This window comes from Leptonychotes weddellii, chromosome 6 (assembly GCF_054177405.1).
Source record: "Leptonychotes weddellii isolate Sample4059 chromosome 6, ASM5417740v2, whole genome shotgun sequence".
NCBI classification, from domain to species: domain Eukaryota; kingdom Metazoa; phylum Chordata; class Mammalia; order Carnivora; family Phocidae; genus Leptonychotes; species Leptonychotes weddellii.
Genome location: NC_138374.1, coordinates 56,302,872 through 56,317,189, shown reverse-complemented (window position 1 = coordinate 56,317,189; position 14,318 = coordinate 56,302,872). Strand labels below are relative to the sequence as shown.

Genomic DNA, 14,318 nt, shown 5'->3' with positions numbered 1-14,318 from the left:
CTAATTTCTAAATGGCTTTTCACCATTTAAAAACTATAATAATAGCTACTACTATGGGACATCTATGTTCCATATGCTATTAACAGTTTTTCACACATGTATCTTATTATCCCATTTCATAGATGAGCTTCAGTTAAATAAGTACAGGTAACTATAAAGTGACAGATTCGAAAATTACATACATCAGATGTTACTAAAGTCTGTGTTCTATAGAGTCTACACCTCCCACTAATTATACCTTAACAGAAGCAAAACCAATAAATAAAAACCCAGATTTGTAAATAAAGATAGGGGATTCTTCTTCTTAATTTAACTAGTCCTCACTTTAGAAAAAGATTGCATGGGATTTCACTACATGGTGAACTTTGACAGTATAATTTAAACACCTTAACAATGGCATGGTAACTCTGAAGAACAAATAAATATCAAGAGTCCTTTCTATAACAAATAATCACCATCTTAATCAAAATCACCGAATACTAAGAACTGGTTCACTATTTACAGATCCAGCAGTGATTCTCAAACTGGGCTGATAATTAAGAATCACTTGGGCAGCACCTTAGAAAAAAAATTCTAGGCTTCACACTAGTTCTTCTGAATCAGAATCTCTGGGGTAGGACCTCCAAATCTTTATTTTTATAAAGTTTCCCAGGGGCTTCTGATGAGTAACTCCCGTTCAGAAGGACTGTTACCCTAACCCCAGCATTTTACAAGTGAATAAACTGAGGACCTAAACGGGTAAGATCTGCCTAAAGACATACAACCTGTAAGTAGCACAGTAGGTTGGAAAAACAATATCCTGACTCCACATATAGTGCTTTTAACACCAATTCAAACTGTTTTTTTTTTTAACTGTACATTTTCTGCACTGCTTAGGCCCTGCCCATTCCTTACTATCCTTGTGCAACTTACTCCCTCATCTGCAAACTGGGAATAATAGTGCCCACCTTTTAAAGAGTTGCTATGAGGATTAAATAGTATAATATTCATTAGGTACAGAGTGCCTCGCATATACTGAGCGCCCATTAAATAGGTTACACAGCCCACTAAAAAACCATGCCTTTTTCAGCTGGAGAGGATTTACAGAACCACTTCAATTACAAAACGAACAAGGAGCCCATGTTCAGCTTTGGAAGTCCAAAAGTACTTTAAACTCAGGGTAAGGTGAAGGTCAAGAGCTTGCCTGATTCTCGCACACCACTGTTGCTCATAAGATGCCTCAGAATCATCTAGTGAATCAATTTCTAGACCAGTAATCTGTATTTTTTAATATCCCCTCCCTACCTCCCCCTCCCAACCAGGTGCTTCTTTGGCAAACCATGGTTTGATAACCCTTAGTATACACAATCCTTGGCCACAGCAAATGGCCTCTCGAATCCCAGCAAAACTATCGTGCTCTGTAACCGGAAGAGCAGCGTCATCACACCCTGATGCAAACAACAGCTGGGGACGGCTGTGCTGAGGAATCGTGATCACTAAGGACGGCCTCGACCCTCTCATCTCCCAAACTTGCAAAATTACGAAAGTGCCGTCCAGTAATCTCCAGGGCAGACAGTGCTGCCTAGGTGGCCAGGAAGACATAAAGTTAACTCAACAGCCTCCTTTCCAAGGGTAGAGCCAAAGAAAAGCGACCCTGTCGGGCGGAACAGGACCGAGCGGCGCCAGAAGGTTAACGACCCTCTTGCCCTGTTCCATGCGGTGGCCAAGACTCCACCACGCCACAGGCCAGCTGCCGGAAGTGCGTCATTCCAGCTTACTGGGGGTGCCGGGAGTTGTAGTCAACTGGCTATTTCTCTTGTGCCCCAATTCACCTTTTTCAAACAAGCAACCACCTTGGAACCGTAAAGAAGGGCGCTGTAAGAAACAAATCCAATCCTTCCTTTTCCAGCTGACAAAGGAAACTCAGACCTCATCCGTAATCTCGGACTACAAGTCCCAGCATGCTCTGTAAGACGGCCAGAGCGACCGGCCACCGTCGTAGGTGTGGGCCACTTGAATGGGACGTCGGGCGTAATGCAAAGCCTTCCACGGTCCGCACGGCCAGTACCTGCTCCCCGGGCGTGAGTGCGGCGTGTGGGTCGTGCGCGTGCGCGCTCGCCGGAGGCGCGGGGCGGGTGCGCCGGGCTGTTGCGGGCGTGAGGCTGCTGAGGTTGGCCGCGGCGCTGCCGCGCGCGCGAAAGACCGGTACTTGCGGGGCCTCTAGCTTCGCCCCGGGCTGCGGGCAGCCCTGGCGGCCGCCGGAGACCGCAAGGCGCGGAGGAAAGCAGGGGGCGGCGGGGGCCGGCCTCGGCACGCGGAGGAACAGCCGAGCATGCCCCGAGACAACATGGCCTCCCTGATCCAACGGATCGCCCGCCAGGCGTGCCTCACCTTCCGGGGCAGCGGGGGCGGCCGCAGCGCTTCCGACCTCGGCGCGGCGCCGGGCCCCGAGGCCTCGATGCCGCATGGCTTCCCGGAGAACCTGAGCAAGCTGAAGAACCTGCTGACCCAAGTCCGCGCGGAGGACCTGAACATCGCCCCGCGTAAGGCCACGCTGCAGCCACTGCCACCCAACCTGCCGCCGGTCACCTACATGCACATCTACGAAACCGACGGCTTCAGCCTCGGCGTGTTCCTGCTCAAGAGCGGCACGTCCATCCCATTGCACGACCACCCGGGCATGCACGGCATGCTCAAGGTGCTCTATGGCACCGTGCGCATTAGCTGCATGGACAAACTGGAGGCGGGCGGCGGGCAACAACCGCGGGCCCCGCCGCCAGAGCAGCAGTTCGAGCCACCGCTGCAGGCCCAGGAGCGGGACGCCGTGCGGCCGGCCGTGCTGCGTTCGCGGGCCGAGTACACCGAGGCCAGCGGCCCCTGCGTCCTCACTCCGCACCAGGACAACCTGCACCAGATCGACGCTGTGGACGGACCCGCCGCCTTCCTGGACATTCTGGCCCCGCCCTATGACCCCGACAATGGCCGGGACTGCCATTATTACCGGGTGCTGGAGGCCGTCAGGGACAAGGAGGCCTCCAGCTCGGCCGGTGACCTGCCCCGAGAGGTGTGGCTCCTGGAGACCCCGCAAGCCGATGACTTCTGGTGCGAGGGGGAGCCCTATCCAGGTCCCAAAGTCTTCCCTTGAAGCCGCTGGCGCCTAGTTGCTGTGGGCTGAAGACGTGCCCTATTCACATCTGGGCCTTGCTGCCCGCGACCCACAATAAGGGCTCTCTCCCTACCCCCAGGCCTGGGCGTTGGATCTACTGGAATGGACTGTAGCCGCTTCCTCCGGAGCCGTGGGAAGCACGGGCGACTGGAGTGCAGCCACGGGGCCCGGTTAGGGGGTGGGGAAGGCGGGTAGGCTAGGTTGTTTCCTGGCTCTGTCACTGCCACCGGGGTTTTGATTTGGGGGAAGGAGGGTAGGGGACTATCTGAAGCGCTTCCATCCTAAAGCCATAATGAAAATATCTTTCCTCTGTTCCTTATCCTACACAAAATACACGAAATGCCCCCACCCCCCTTCCCCGGGTAAATAGGGTTTGTTTTCCACTCATATCTTATGCCCTTTTACTTATTGTTATAGTTTTAACTTATTGACTGCATGACCCAGTGGTTTGAATTGTTTTTAGTTCAAGTCATTGGTAAAAACTAGGCTTAAAAAGATGAGCTACTATTTAAAGTGAGTTGTCCTGCCTAATTAATTCGTTGTGGAAATTAGATCTTTTTTCCAGAGTTGGGGCATCACCCCCAAAACAACTATGCATGTAGAGGACAAGATTTAATTTCTTTCCTCCCCCTGCCCAGTAGCCACATCTGGTTTACTCTGGCAGCATCTACTAAGAAATTCAGCAAATTCAGCACCTGCATATCTCAGTGACAAATGGTCACTTACAGCTTATCTTCCCCATGAGTCTCCAGATCTGTGAGTTGAACAGGTTTCTTGTTGCAGATTGACCTTTAATGCAAAAACTATATTATCCTTAAATGACCTTTTTTTTTTTTTTTGGTCTTAGTGTGCTTTAAGAGGTGATAGGGTAATTCTGTGTTTTCTAAGGAGAAGATTCAAAGGAGCTCAATCGGTATGCTTCCAAACAACTGAATGTAAAACACTCCTAGCCAGCTGTTGAATTTCATGCCCCTATTTACTTCCAGTATTTTCCTGCAAAAAAGAGAAAAATGTTGATGACTGTTTCAAATTCTCTCAGGAGCTCTAATGTTCCAGAAGGCCGGTGGTTCCAGCTGTGTTGTTTTGGTGGCAGTGTTCTCAAAACTCTTCAAAACAGTAGAGAGCCAGTGCTTGTTTCATCCAGTGTGGTTTTCTATAGGAAGAGAGAAAGCACAGATGATCAAGGCTACAGAATAGAGAATTACTATACTGCTGGCCATTTTAGAGCACCAAAACTTGGGACAAAACACTTCCTAACCTCTTAAACAATTGTGCTATCTGTAACTAGTTTAATTTTTGTCCTTTTAGTAAGCTCAGCAACTTTACCTTGTTTACAAATGTATTTACACCATTTGCTTCAGGCTATGGAGCACTATTATTTCCCTCTTTTTACTATTTATAGGATTCCTTTTTCACAACACTTTTAATAAAAACAAACTGTAGAAATAAACACGTTAAAATCTGCCCAGCTGTTGTCTAAGCCCTCTTGATTGACTTGCCCAAATGGCAATCCAGTTCTAAGGTCTGTAATAAAGGGAGATTTGCTATTGGCGGAAAGTGTTGACCCTGTAGAGAAACAGTATGTGCCTTTGCCTCTTTGCGCACAGTGGGTTACTATGGCGCAGAGTGAAGGAATATTTGTTCCCAATTTTTTAAATAGAATAAAAAAGCAAATTCTTGATGATTTTAAAAAAGATGCTTATTCAGTGCGAAATGCCACTCTGTTGTAAAACCTGAGACAGGCATAATGCCAAGCATTTCTTCCAGGGTTGCTAACATTGTTTTATGGTAGCTTCACATTCTGGTATAGTTTAATATGCCTTGGGGACAGCTTAAAGCAGTTCTTAATGCCATTCAGTTTAAAAATAATCCTAGATATGCAAATGATGATTTTCTTAGAAAAATGTTCACAAAATGGGGTTTTTAATAGCACAGTAATGAATGTGAATGGTTACCACATACCTACCTGTTCTGAATTATAGCCAAAAGATGATTAACTTATATTGTTTATAATGATATATATGCTGTAATACAACCTGGCCTATATTAAACCGACAAAAACTCATTCTGGCAGTAGGACAGTAATAAAGGAGGAATTGTTTTTCCAAACTTTAAAGTTCTCAAGTACAAACAAGTTGAATGAAAAAAAAAACTAAGGTGCTTTTCAAAAGAATAACTGAAATGGTTGCAGGCCAAAATAGCAATATGATATCTCTCTAATATAGTTCAATAAGAACGGTGAAACTTTTGGTTCACTAATAAATTCTGAGGAAATTAATGGTGAAAACAAATTGTTTCAGTGAGCCACTAAGGAAAGAATATTCTTGTATTAAGTACAAAATATGGTGCAGCAAAGCGGTCACCTCTCTGCATAACTGTTGGTCATGACTGACTTGATGTGCTGCTGTTGTATTTCCATATATTCCATATATTCCTGCAATATAGACTATATAACAGCTGTAGGAAAAATTTGTCTTCCTCTACACAGACTAATGAGCACAATGATACTAATCACTTTCCTGTGGAATAACATGCAATAATTGCCTCTCATGAGTGAGATGTCAATCTCAGTACTTCTAAAGCTTTTTTATTCTCTGGTTATATCAAAAGCCAGTTATATTATTGGGGAATATGGTGTATCTACCTACTACTTTATGACAATTGACTTTTTACAAAGCTTGATTTGCATGGGTTGAGTTTACACTAACTGCTGTTTATTAATGAACATCTTGGGCCCGTTTTAAAGAAATAGTTGTCAACAGGAGTGGGTTCTCTGAACTTTTAAGACTAATTGACCTTAAATTCTTCCGAAATCCATACCTTTTATTCCTCCTTTTGCATTGTCCCCTTGTAGGTGCCTCAGCCTTGGCATCTCAGGAAGACTTACTGCTCATCTAATCCCAGTGACTGTCTTGTGCCCTAGCTCTACTGCTCAGCAAAGCAGTATGTCTTTAATTCAGGGTTCAGCCCATTACTATTCAACTCGAACCTGAGGGCAGTGCCACTCCTGTAACCCTCCTAGTCTGAATTCTGAACTCCAGATTACAAACAAGCCAGCCACTGATCATTTCAGTGTAATGAAGCATCTACTGTCAAGGAAATCGTTTGTTAAGCCCCATATACATACTGAATTTTCAGATCCAGAGATGTTTACATTTCTGGATTAAAATCAGTGTACTTATGGAAAATAAAGGCATGTTTGAAATTGTTTAGAGGTAAATCTTTTTTGATTATTGCAAAATAGAGAAGAAAAATACTATGATGTCTACATTTTAATTACTATTAAAGATTTAGTCTATACAGTAGGATTATGTTGTATTGAAAGCCGGTGGCTTTCTGCAGATTCTAAAGCCCAAGTAATAATATAAACTTAGTCTATTTCCTTGAGAGTGAGCTTTGAAACAATCTGATTGAAAACACATCTGAAACTGTCTAATCATGTTACTTTGCTACAACAGAAAATAGTTCCTTTTATATTTAAGCTAAGGAAAATAAACTAGTGCAAGAAAACAAACATACTTTTATACATGAAGGAAAGAATCTTTGGACTTTATTTCTTATCTTTACTTTTTCTGTGAAGTTTAATTGCAGTTTGGAATGGCAGCATCTTAAGTACTTGATGATGCTGACCATTCATTCCCATATATATATATATAACAGTTAAAATATCACTACAGCCACTTTTAATATATATCAAACAGTTTGGCTTAATTTCATTAGCAGTTGGTATTTAAATACACTGATTTATGAATAATTGAAGACCTTATTTAGGTTTAATAGACCTTTTTTAATATGCAGTGAACCATAGCAAATGCATTATGATCTCTAAGCAATTAACTCTCCAGAAGTTTTTTTTTTTTTTTAAGATTTTATTTATTTATTTGAGAGAGAGATTGAGCATGAGCGGGGTGAGGGGCAGAGGGAGAAGCAGACTCCCTGCTCAGCAGGGAGCCTGATGTTGGGCTCAGTGCTGCGGCGCAGGATCATGACTTGAGGCAAAGGCAGATGCTTAACCAACTGAGCCACAGGTGACCCCAGAAGTTTATTTTTAATAATCCCCAGTAACAGCTGTACCATCAGAAATACTATTCAATAAGGCATACTGAATGTAAGAAGGAGCAGACTTAGCTTTGTATGCTTTATTTCTTGAGCAAAGTAAAAAATGAGGCACTTGCATGACAGTACCCTGAATGTTTCAACTGAGAGTAAAATCTGATTAAAGATGGATCTAACATGTTAAAATCAAGTAAAAGTCACCAAGTTGTGAAAAAGCACCAAGATGTGTTCCTTATGGTATGTTATGCCACTTCGAGCCCACAGCAAGGTGGTTATGTAACCAATTTGACTACCATCAAAATATTTAATCTTACTCTTTTAAAAATGACTTCTTTACTTTTTTAGTCCTGCTTTATAAACAGTTGTTTACATTATCTTGATTAAAGGTGGTCTGAAATTTAAAGTGGCAAGACAATTCTAGATCTTCTAAAACTTAGGTGTACTATATTTTAATATAATGAAATTTTGATAGGAGGGGAGTATTCATTAAAACCACAGTTATCAAAATGTGGCATTGTTTTATACATATTTTAACAAAATTAGCCAAGCAAGGATGATAATATGCTGACAAACTAGGAAATATGCATCTAATGGAATAACACCAGTCACTAGAACGATCTGGCACTGAAGTTTAGAAATTTCTATTTTGCAGTTACAGAAAGAGGTATTCTGTATCTTTGAAATAGGGAAAGAGATGAAATAAAAGGATTAATTACCTCCACAAGTTAGATCTCAAAATTCCAGTGCTCGGAAGGACAAAGAGTAGCTGTTGCCGTCTGCTGTTCTAAAATAAAGGCCTTTGAGTATCCACCATGTATGAAGGCGGCTGACAGTGGCAAAGGACAAACATGACCGTTTTCAGAGGATAGAGCTGAACAGTGAGTATTCCAACAGGTTACGCTTGTGTGAGGATCCGGAAGCCATGGGTGAACTTAAATGATCCTGAGGCCCAATTTTAGAGTACAGATAACTTCACAGAGACCCAACCCATTTACTTCGTATGACAGGTAGATAAATTGTTGGGGTTATATTTTAAAATCACTACAAAGGGCTTGCGGTAAAATGAACCCTATAGTGTATTCTTTTGCAAACCATTATCCAGTACCATGGAGGCCCGTATATGCCTATTCAATTTGCCTATTAAAGAAAGGGTGTCTTTCTTTGAGATTTTCTTCGGCTGCTGTACACCCGTCTTATCTAATGAGCTGGGTATTTTGATCGTCTCTTGACCCACCAAACCTATGGCAGATTAGTGATCCTTCCAAAAACGGGTAATCAGGGAGAGAAGACGAGAGAGAAATGAGTTCTGGGGTAATTCCTTTGGCAACCCATTAATGCTGTCTTCAGCAGTGTCTGAGTGCATTTTTGATCTGAAGAGGCGATAGCATTTTTCAAAAAGTTTTCTGTGGTCCTGAGACTAATCCTGGAACCTAAAAGTCATTTCCAGCTTGACCACGCCACCACACTTTCCACAAAGCCACATCTCGTCTGAGTTCCTGGCCTTGGTCAGGGTTCTGAAAGCAGCCACAAATGTGTAGTCTCCGAGTGGGCACTTGTTTGTAAGTATTTATTTTCCGGAGCCCACTCAGGAGCCAAGAGAAGCTATAGGCTGTTATAGAGGACGGAACAATGAGTCAAAACAACGCCTCCCCACTTTTACACTAATGCATGGGGGAAATCCCCGGAACACTAGTGTTTGATTATGAATGGAGATTGCTTTGGGGGTGACCGGGCTGGTGTTGAAAGGCAAGCAGAGATCCTGGCTTGGTCAAAGCACTAAAACCCACTGGATAACCATGGAATTCCCGCCCAGGAAATCTTTCATAAATGATTTCTGCAGCAAAAATATTGTTGAAAAGTATTTATTTACACTATAGTCATAAGCCTTCCATTATCTGAACTTCAGTTAGTGGTTTTGCATTAGAATAAATCATTTATATTTCCACAACTATTAAGAGCTAATAACCAAACAAGTCAGCTCCAGTAATATTATTTACATTCTTATCTGCAATTCGACTACAAAGGTAACACTTAAGTCACAAAACAGAGCATACAAAAATATACTTTCTAAAAAAAAAAAAATCCAAATATTAATAGGCAGAAATATACAGCCATACTAAACCCAGGGAGTGATTTTTTTTTCCATAGTAAGGCAACCCATTTACATGCAGACCCTGCAACATTGTCTACATCACACAAGGCACCAAGGACACTTCCGACACAACTGCATGCATCCTAGTTTCAGAGAATATATGTACATCCCCCTTTAAATAAGTTAACTTCTGACTCATTTCAAGAGATCATAAATGCTTTACTTTTTTTCCCAAAGGTTCAGAACTTGGAGAACAGTGCACATCAAAAAATACACAAAATCTGAGTGGATATACACTGAAAAAATAGTCTTTACGTTTCTCAAACAACTCAAAAAGGAGCAGATATTGCTAAGTCCCTCCCATCACATTGCACTTCCGTTCTTTGAGTTTATAATACATATTGCTTAAAGGGTTAGAACGACTAGATGAGCTTTGATTCACTGTTCTAGGGCCACAGAATGCAGCATAAAGGCCATGCTTCATTCACTGTACACCATCCCCAAATGAGTCCCAAGCCATAAAGTGCACATCAGCTTTGCTTCTTTCTGCTGTCCCCACCTGAAGGGATCAGCATCTCCCAACCTACTGTAGAAAAAGTCTCAAATCAACTCTGACATCCAGAGTCAAAATCCTGTAATGGGACAAAATACGAGAGAGGGGAAAGCAAAACCTAGTCAAACAACCCTTTAAAGCAGGGTCAGGCCTCAGCCCTCCAGGCCAGGGGCCCCCTCCCAACCCCTTTCTGAGCCTCTCCATTACGTTGGGGTGATGATAGTCAACTCACCTAAGAGAGACTACAGTGGGCTAAGTTTTGGGAAGGACCTGCTTCTAAGTGGAAAGGGGACAGTGCTGGGCTCCACCAAGGCCCTTTGCCCAAGGAAGGGAGAGAGGGGCAGGAAAGGGTGGTAGTGTTTGTTGTGCAGCTCGAGTGGACCAGTGGACGAAGGGCCTCCGGGGCCTCAAGGAGCTGGTGTGTCAGCCTGAGGCTCGTCTCAAGGTGTCCGGGTCCGAGAGGAGCAAGGGGCAAGGGACCCTCCACCGATAGCGCTGCTGTTGCCGCCGCACATGGGCCCCCCAGCCTGAGAGCCTCCAGGGCACGAGGCCGAGGAGGCCCCGGGCCCGGATGAGGAGGGGGCGCTGCTTTTGCGCTCCTTCTGTCTCAGGTGGATCTTGGTGTGGCGCTTCCTCTCGTCACTCCGGGCAAACTTGCGGCCGCAGTAGTCACAGGCAAAGGGCTTCTCGCCAGTGTGGGTGCGGATGTGGGTAGTGAGGTGGTCACTGCGGCTGAAGTTACGCATGCAAATCCGACACTGGAAGGGCTTGTGTCCCGTGTGGATTCGGATGTGCCGGGTCAGCTCGTCCGAGCGGGAGAAGCGTCGGTCACAGCCTTCTGCTGGGCACGGGTAGGGCCTCTCATGCACTGGGGTCTTGCTGGGCCTGTTGGGGTACTTGCGAGGCCGCAGAATGGGCCGCAGCGGCAGGTGGTGTGGGTTATAGGCGGCAGCGGCTGAGCTGCTACCAGCCAGCCTGGGTCCCTCACTGCCTCCATTGGCCCCTGGCCCTGGGGCCGCAACACTGGGGCCCCCCAGGGTAAAGTTGCGGATGGTGGAGAGTGGAGTGAGTGGAGGAGGGACTCGCAAGGAGTCCAGAGGGCAGGGGAAGGGTTTGCGGTCTGGGCCAGCTGTACCATGTAGGTCTCTCTGGCACTGTGATGGGAAGAATCCAGGATAGTCTGGGATCATGGGAAAGAGACCGGGGTCCGTGGCTGGCTTAGGGGAGGGGTAGGAAGGAGGTGGTGGGTAGGCCAGAGAGGAGGAGGTGGAGGTGGTGGCTGCTGACAGGAATGCCGAGGGATCCTGGTAGATGTCTCCTGCACAGCCAGAATAAGGAGGCGGTGGCGGTGGAGAGTAGAGGTGGTCCAGGTCAGGCTGGGTCTGAGACATGGTGCACACACCCAGGGGTCCTGTGGCCAGTGGGTTGGGGGAGGCAGAGGTGACGCTGGACGAGGCCGTGGTCGAAGCTGGGGAGGTAACCCCCTGCAGGATGCCTGCACTCACAATATTGATGATGCCTTCTGGGTAGCAGCCGGCACCAGGGTACTGGGGGTCAATGGAGAACTTGCCCATGTACGTGAAGGTCTGGTTTCTAGGTGTGGAGACGGGAGCAAAACTGCTGGGATATGGGAGATCCAAGGACCTCTTCTCTCCAGTCATGTCAATGTTGATCATGCCATCTGGGGAGGGAATAGAAAGAATGGAGGTGGAGCAATGAAAATGCAGCCAAGTATCCCCTGTCATCCCCTCTAAACATGGGTCCATTCCCAAATCCCAAGATCCTAGCACAGTAGAGCTGGGGCAGAGTCCAACAGGTGGGAAAATTGCAGCCCAGAGACAGTAAGAAGAGGGCAGCCCAGGATCCCACTGGCAGCCAGTGACAGTCTGGGACTCAAACTACCTCCAGGAAAGCAGGATGAGCTACTCCCAACCCCCACACACAGCCATCTGTGGCTCTTGTCCCCAATAAAAACACCCAATAATAGCAACAACAATATTAAAAAAATTCCCCATCTGCCTGGAACTTCTCTCCCTCTCCTTTGTCTGGGGGTCCCACGGCTGGGGCTAACAGACACTAACCAGGAGACTGATCCCAGCCAGTGCCGCCCGAGAGAGGGGAGCCTGAGGAGGAGATCAGTGATTTCCTGGCTGCTACCCAGCCGCGGTGCCTTCCCTCCCTCCCTCCCTCCCTCTCCAAGCTGCGCTACAGCTGACGGCTGCTGGAGGGTATGGGGCGCTGCAGTGGAAGGAATCTATAGGTTTCTTCCCTTTCCCAACCTTCTCAGCCTTGTCCAACACCCGCACGCCCCAGCCCAAGGCCAGTGGCGGAGCTTCGAGGAAGGAGCGGGGGCCGCGGGGGACCACTTTCCACTGCATCGCCAAGGAAACCAGCGGCGCGGGTGCCCCCGCGGGCCTCCTTCGGCAGCCAGGGGGCCGCTTCCCGCGTTGCCCGCCCTCCTCCTCCTCCTTCTTCCCGCCTCGCCAACCCCCTCAACTTCACGGGCGGCGCGCAGGTGGGGGCGCTCCTTCTGGCCGCTCCCGGAACGCGCTCGGAGATTTTTCCCGGGGTCGGCTCTGCCCGGGAGGGAGCGGCGGACGCTTTCCTCTGGCGCTTTTCCGCCGCTCGGCTCTCCAGCTCTCCTCCGGAGCCCCGAACTTTCTCGTCACTTTGTCCCTGCCCCGGGAGAGGGGAGGCCTGGGTACCTCCGGCCCACGAGCCGGCACAAGCCCGACGCCTGGTGGGGCACCTCTTCTACTCTTATCCCTGCGCCCGCCAGGGGCTGGGCGCGCCGCGGCGCAAGCACGCCGGCTCGCTGACGACCTGGTGCATCTGCCCGTGCGCTCAGCTCCAGCGATCCGGTCCTTGCTCCTGCGGGCTTCTCCTGTACCCCGTTCGGTCAACACCGTCCACCTTGCGCCCCAACCCTCTCCTCCAAAGTCCTGCAAACGCACCACACCCCACCCACCACCATCGAGCCGCGTGGGTCCCGGCCCGCGAAGGGGACATGCGGCTTACCTCCGGCCACTCCGTTCATCTGGTCAAAGGGGCCTCCCAGTTCGGCATTGGGGAAGATGGTCACCGACGTGGCGGCGAGGTCCTCCACCGGGTAGATGTTGTCAGACAGCTGGTGCACAAAACCACTGAGAGTTACTGGGATTTTGTCTACGGCCTTGGCGGTCATCATTTGCTCCTCGCACAACCTGGAGACCCAACTCCCTCTCTACCTGGAGCGTCAGAGAAGCCGTTTTGGAGAGGGATTGGACTGAGTCTAAGTTGGTATCTCCTTTTGCCCTCCACGCTTAAAAGCAACCACAAAAAAAAAACAAAAACAAAAACAAAAAAACAAAACCAACAGAAATAAAACTAGCAAACAAGTTGCTGTTTTTTCTAAGAAAGCAGAAAAATGACTATTTGCCACTGACTCTCTCCTGTGTTCCGGCTGGGAAGCCAGGAGTTGCTGGTGTAGTGTTATTATAACAGTCAGTGTGTCCCCTCGCCGAGCTATTAATCAATTGCTGCTCTCTCGGTTAGACGGAAAGTGTTGCTGTAAGTATTTATGGGCAGGTCCTCAATGCCCGTGACGTCGCTGCCCATATATGGACTGAGGAACAGGGCTGGGCCAGGCGGCTTCTTGCCGTCACATGGCCGATTTGCATACGGGCTCGGCAGCGCGGGCTCCGCGGGGCTCGCGACTCCCGGCTCTCAGACAGCAGGGAATCACGGGGGTCTAGGGCGCGCAGCCCAAGCCCCAGTCCCTGTCCAGGGCGCACGGCCCAGCGGGGAGCGGATGAGCCCGGGAGTCCGGCTCAGGCCACCGGGGAAGAGCTTGCGGGTCCAAGCTGCGGCGAGGCCTCCCCAGGCGGGGAGGAATTCCGGTTCTCCGGGACTTTCCAAAAAAGGCGAAGATCCGGTGCCGGCGGCTCCGCCTCCCCAGCCCTTGTTTGGGAGCCATTCCGGAAAATTAAACTTCGGAAAGAAACCGAGCGGAGCCGAGACACTACAGTCAAACCCCTACTCACTTTCTTGGCAGCTCAAAACCGCAAGCAAAAGGAGGCAGCGAAGAAAAAAAAAAAGCTGCATGCATTCACGGAAGCTGACTGGTTTTTTCTGAATTACTTGGTGGAAAGAAGTGGCTGGTGATAAGAGTGAATGCGGTATTGCTTTTTTGGAAAGTCTGTTCTATTTATACAGGAGTGAAAACGGAACAGGTTTGGGGTTGTTTGTTTGTTTAAGTATTTCGGGCATCTTGGGGCTGGGGGGTAGACCCTAGGAGGAGCAGAATAACTGCGGCGAGCTTCGAGAGAAATCCTCAGCCGGAGACATCCCCCCTTCCTCTGCCCGCGCGCTCCCCGCCCCCCTTCAGCTGCTGCGCGGAGCGGGCGCCCTTCCCGGCGCGTCTGGGCGGTCGGCTGTGTGGGGGCGTCCAGATGGAGGCTTGGACACTCACCCTGCCCCGCCACGCACACACA

At 48.1% G+C, this 14,318-nt stretch overlaps 2 protein-coding genes across 3 annotated transcripts; one reads left to right on the top strand and one right to left on the bottom strand.

The window, feature by feature from the left end:
• The first annotated feature begins 1,949 nt into the window (after positions 1–1,949).
• Positions 1,950–6,355, top strand: ADO (2-aminoethanethiol dioxygenase). Its single transcript, XM_006734933.3, has one exon. It carries the CDS (start codon positions 2,312–2,314, stop codon positions 3,122–3,124), a length of 813 nt encoding a protein of 270 aa, XP_006734996.1. The 5' UTR covers positions 1,950–2,311; the 3' UTR covers positions 3,125–6,355.
• A 2,682-nt stretch (positions 6,356–9,037) lies between these two features.
• EGR2 (early growth response 2) lies at positions 9,038–13,551 on the bottom strand. Of its 2 annotated transcripts, XM_006734936.3 has the most exons (3): positions 13,074–13,551; positions 12,865–12,973; positions 9,038–11,527 (listed from the first exon to the last, which is right to left on the bottom strand). In XM_006734936.3, the coding sequence occupies exons 2-3, from the start codon at positions 12,881–12,883 to the stop codon at positions 10,287–10,289; spliced, it is 1,260 nt and encodes a 419-aa protein (XP_006734999.1). In that variant the 5' UTR covers positions 12,884–12,973; positions 13,074–13,551; the 3' UTR covers positions 9,038–10,286. The 2 variants fall into 2 exon arrangements, with proteins under 2 accessions (XP_006734999.1, XP_006734997.1); XM_006734934.3 differs by having other exon boundaries at positions 12,865–13,551.
• Between the last annotated feature and the right edge of the window lie 767 nt (positions 13,552–14,318).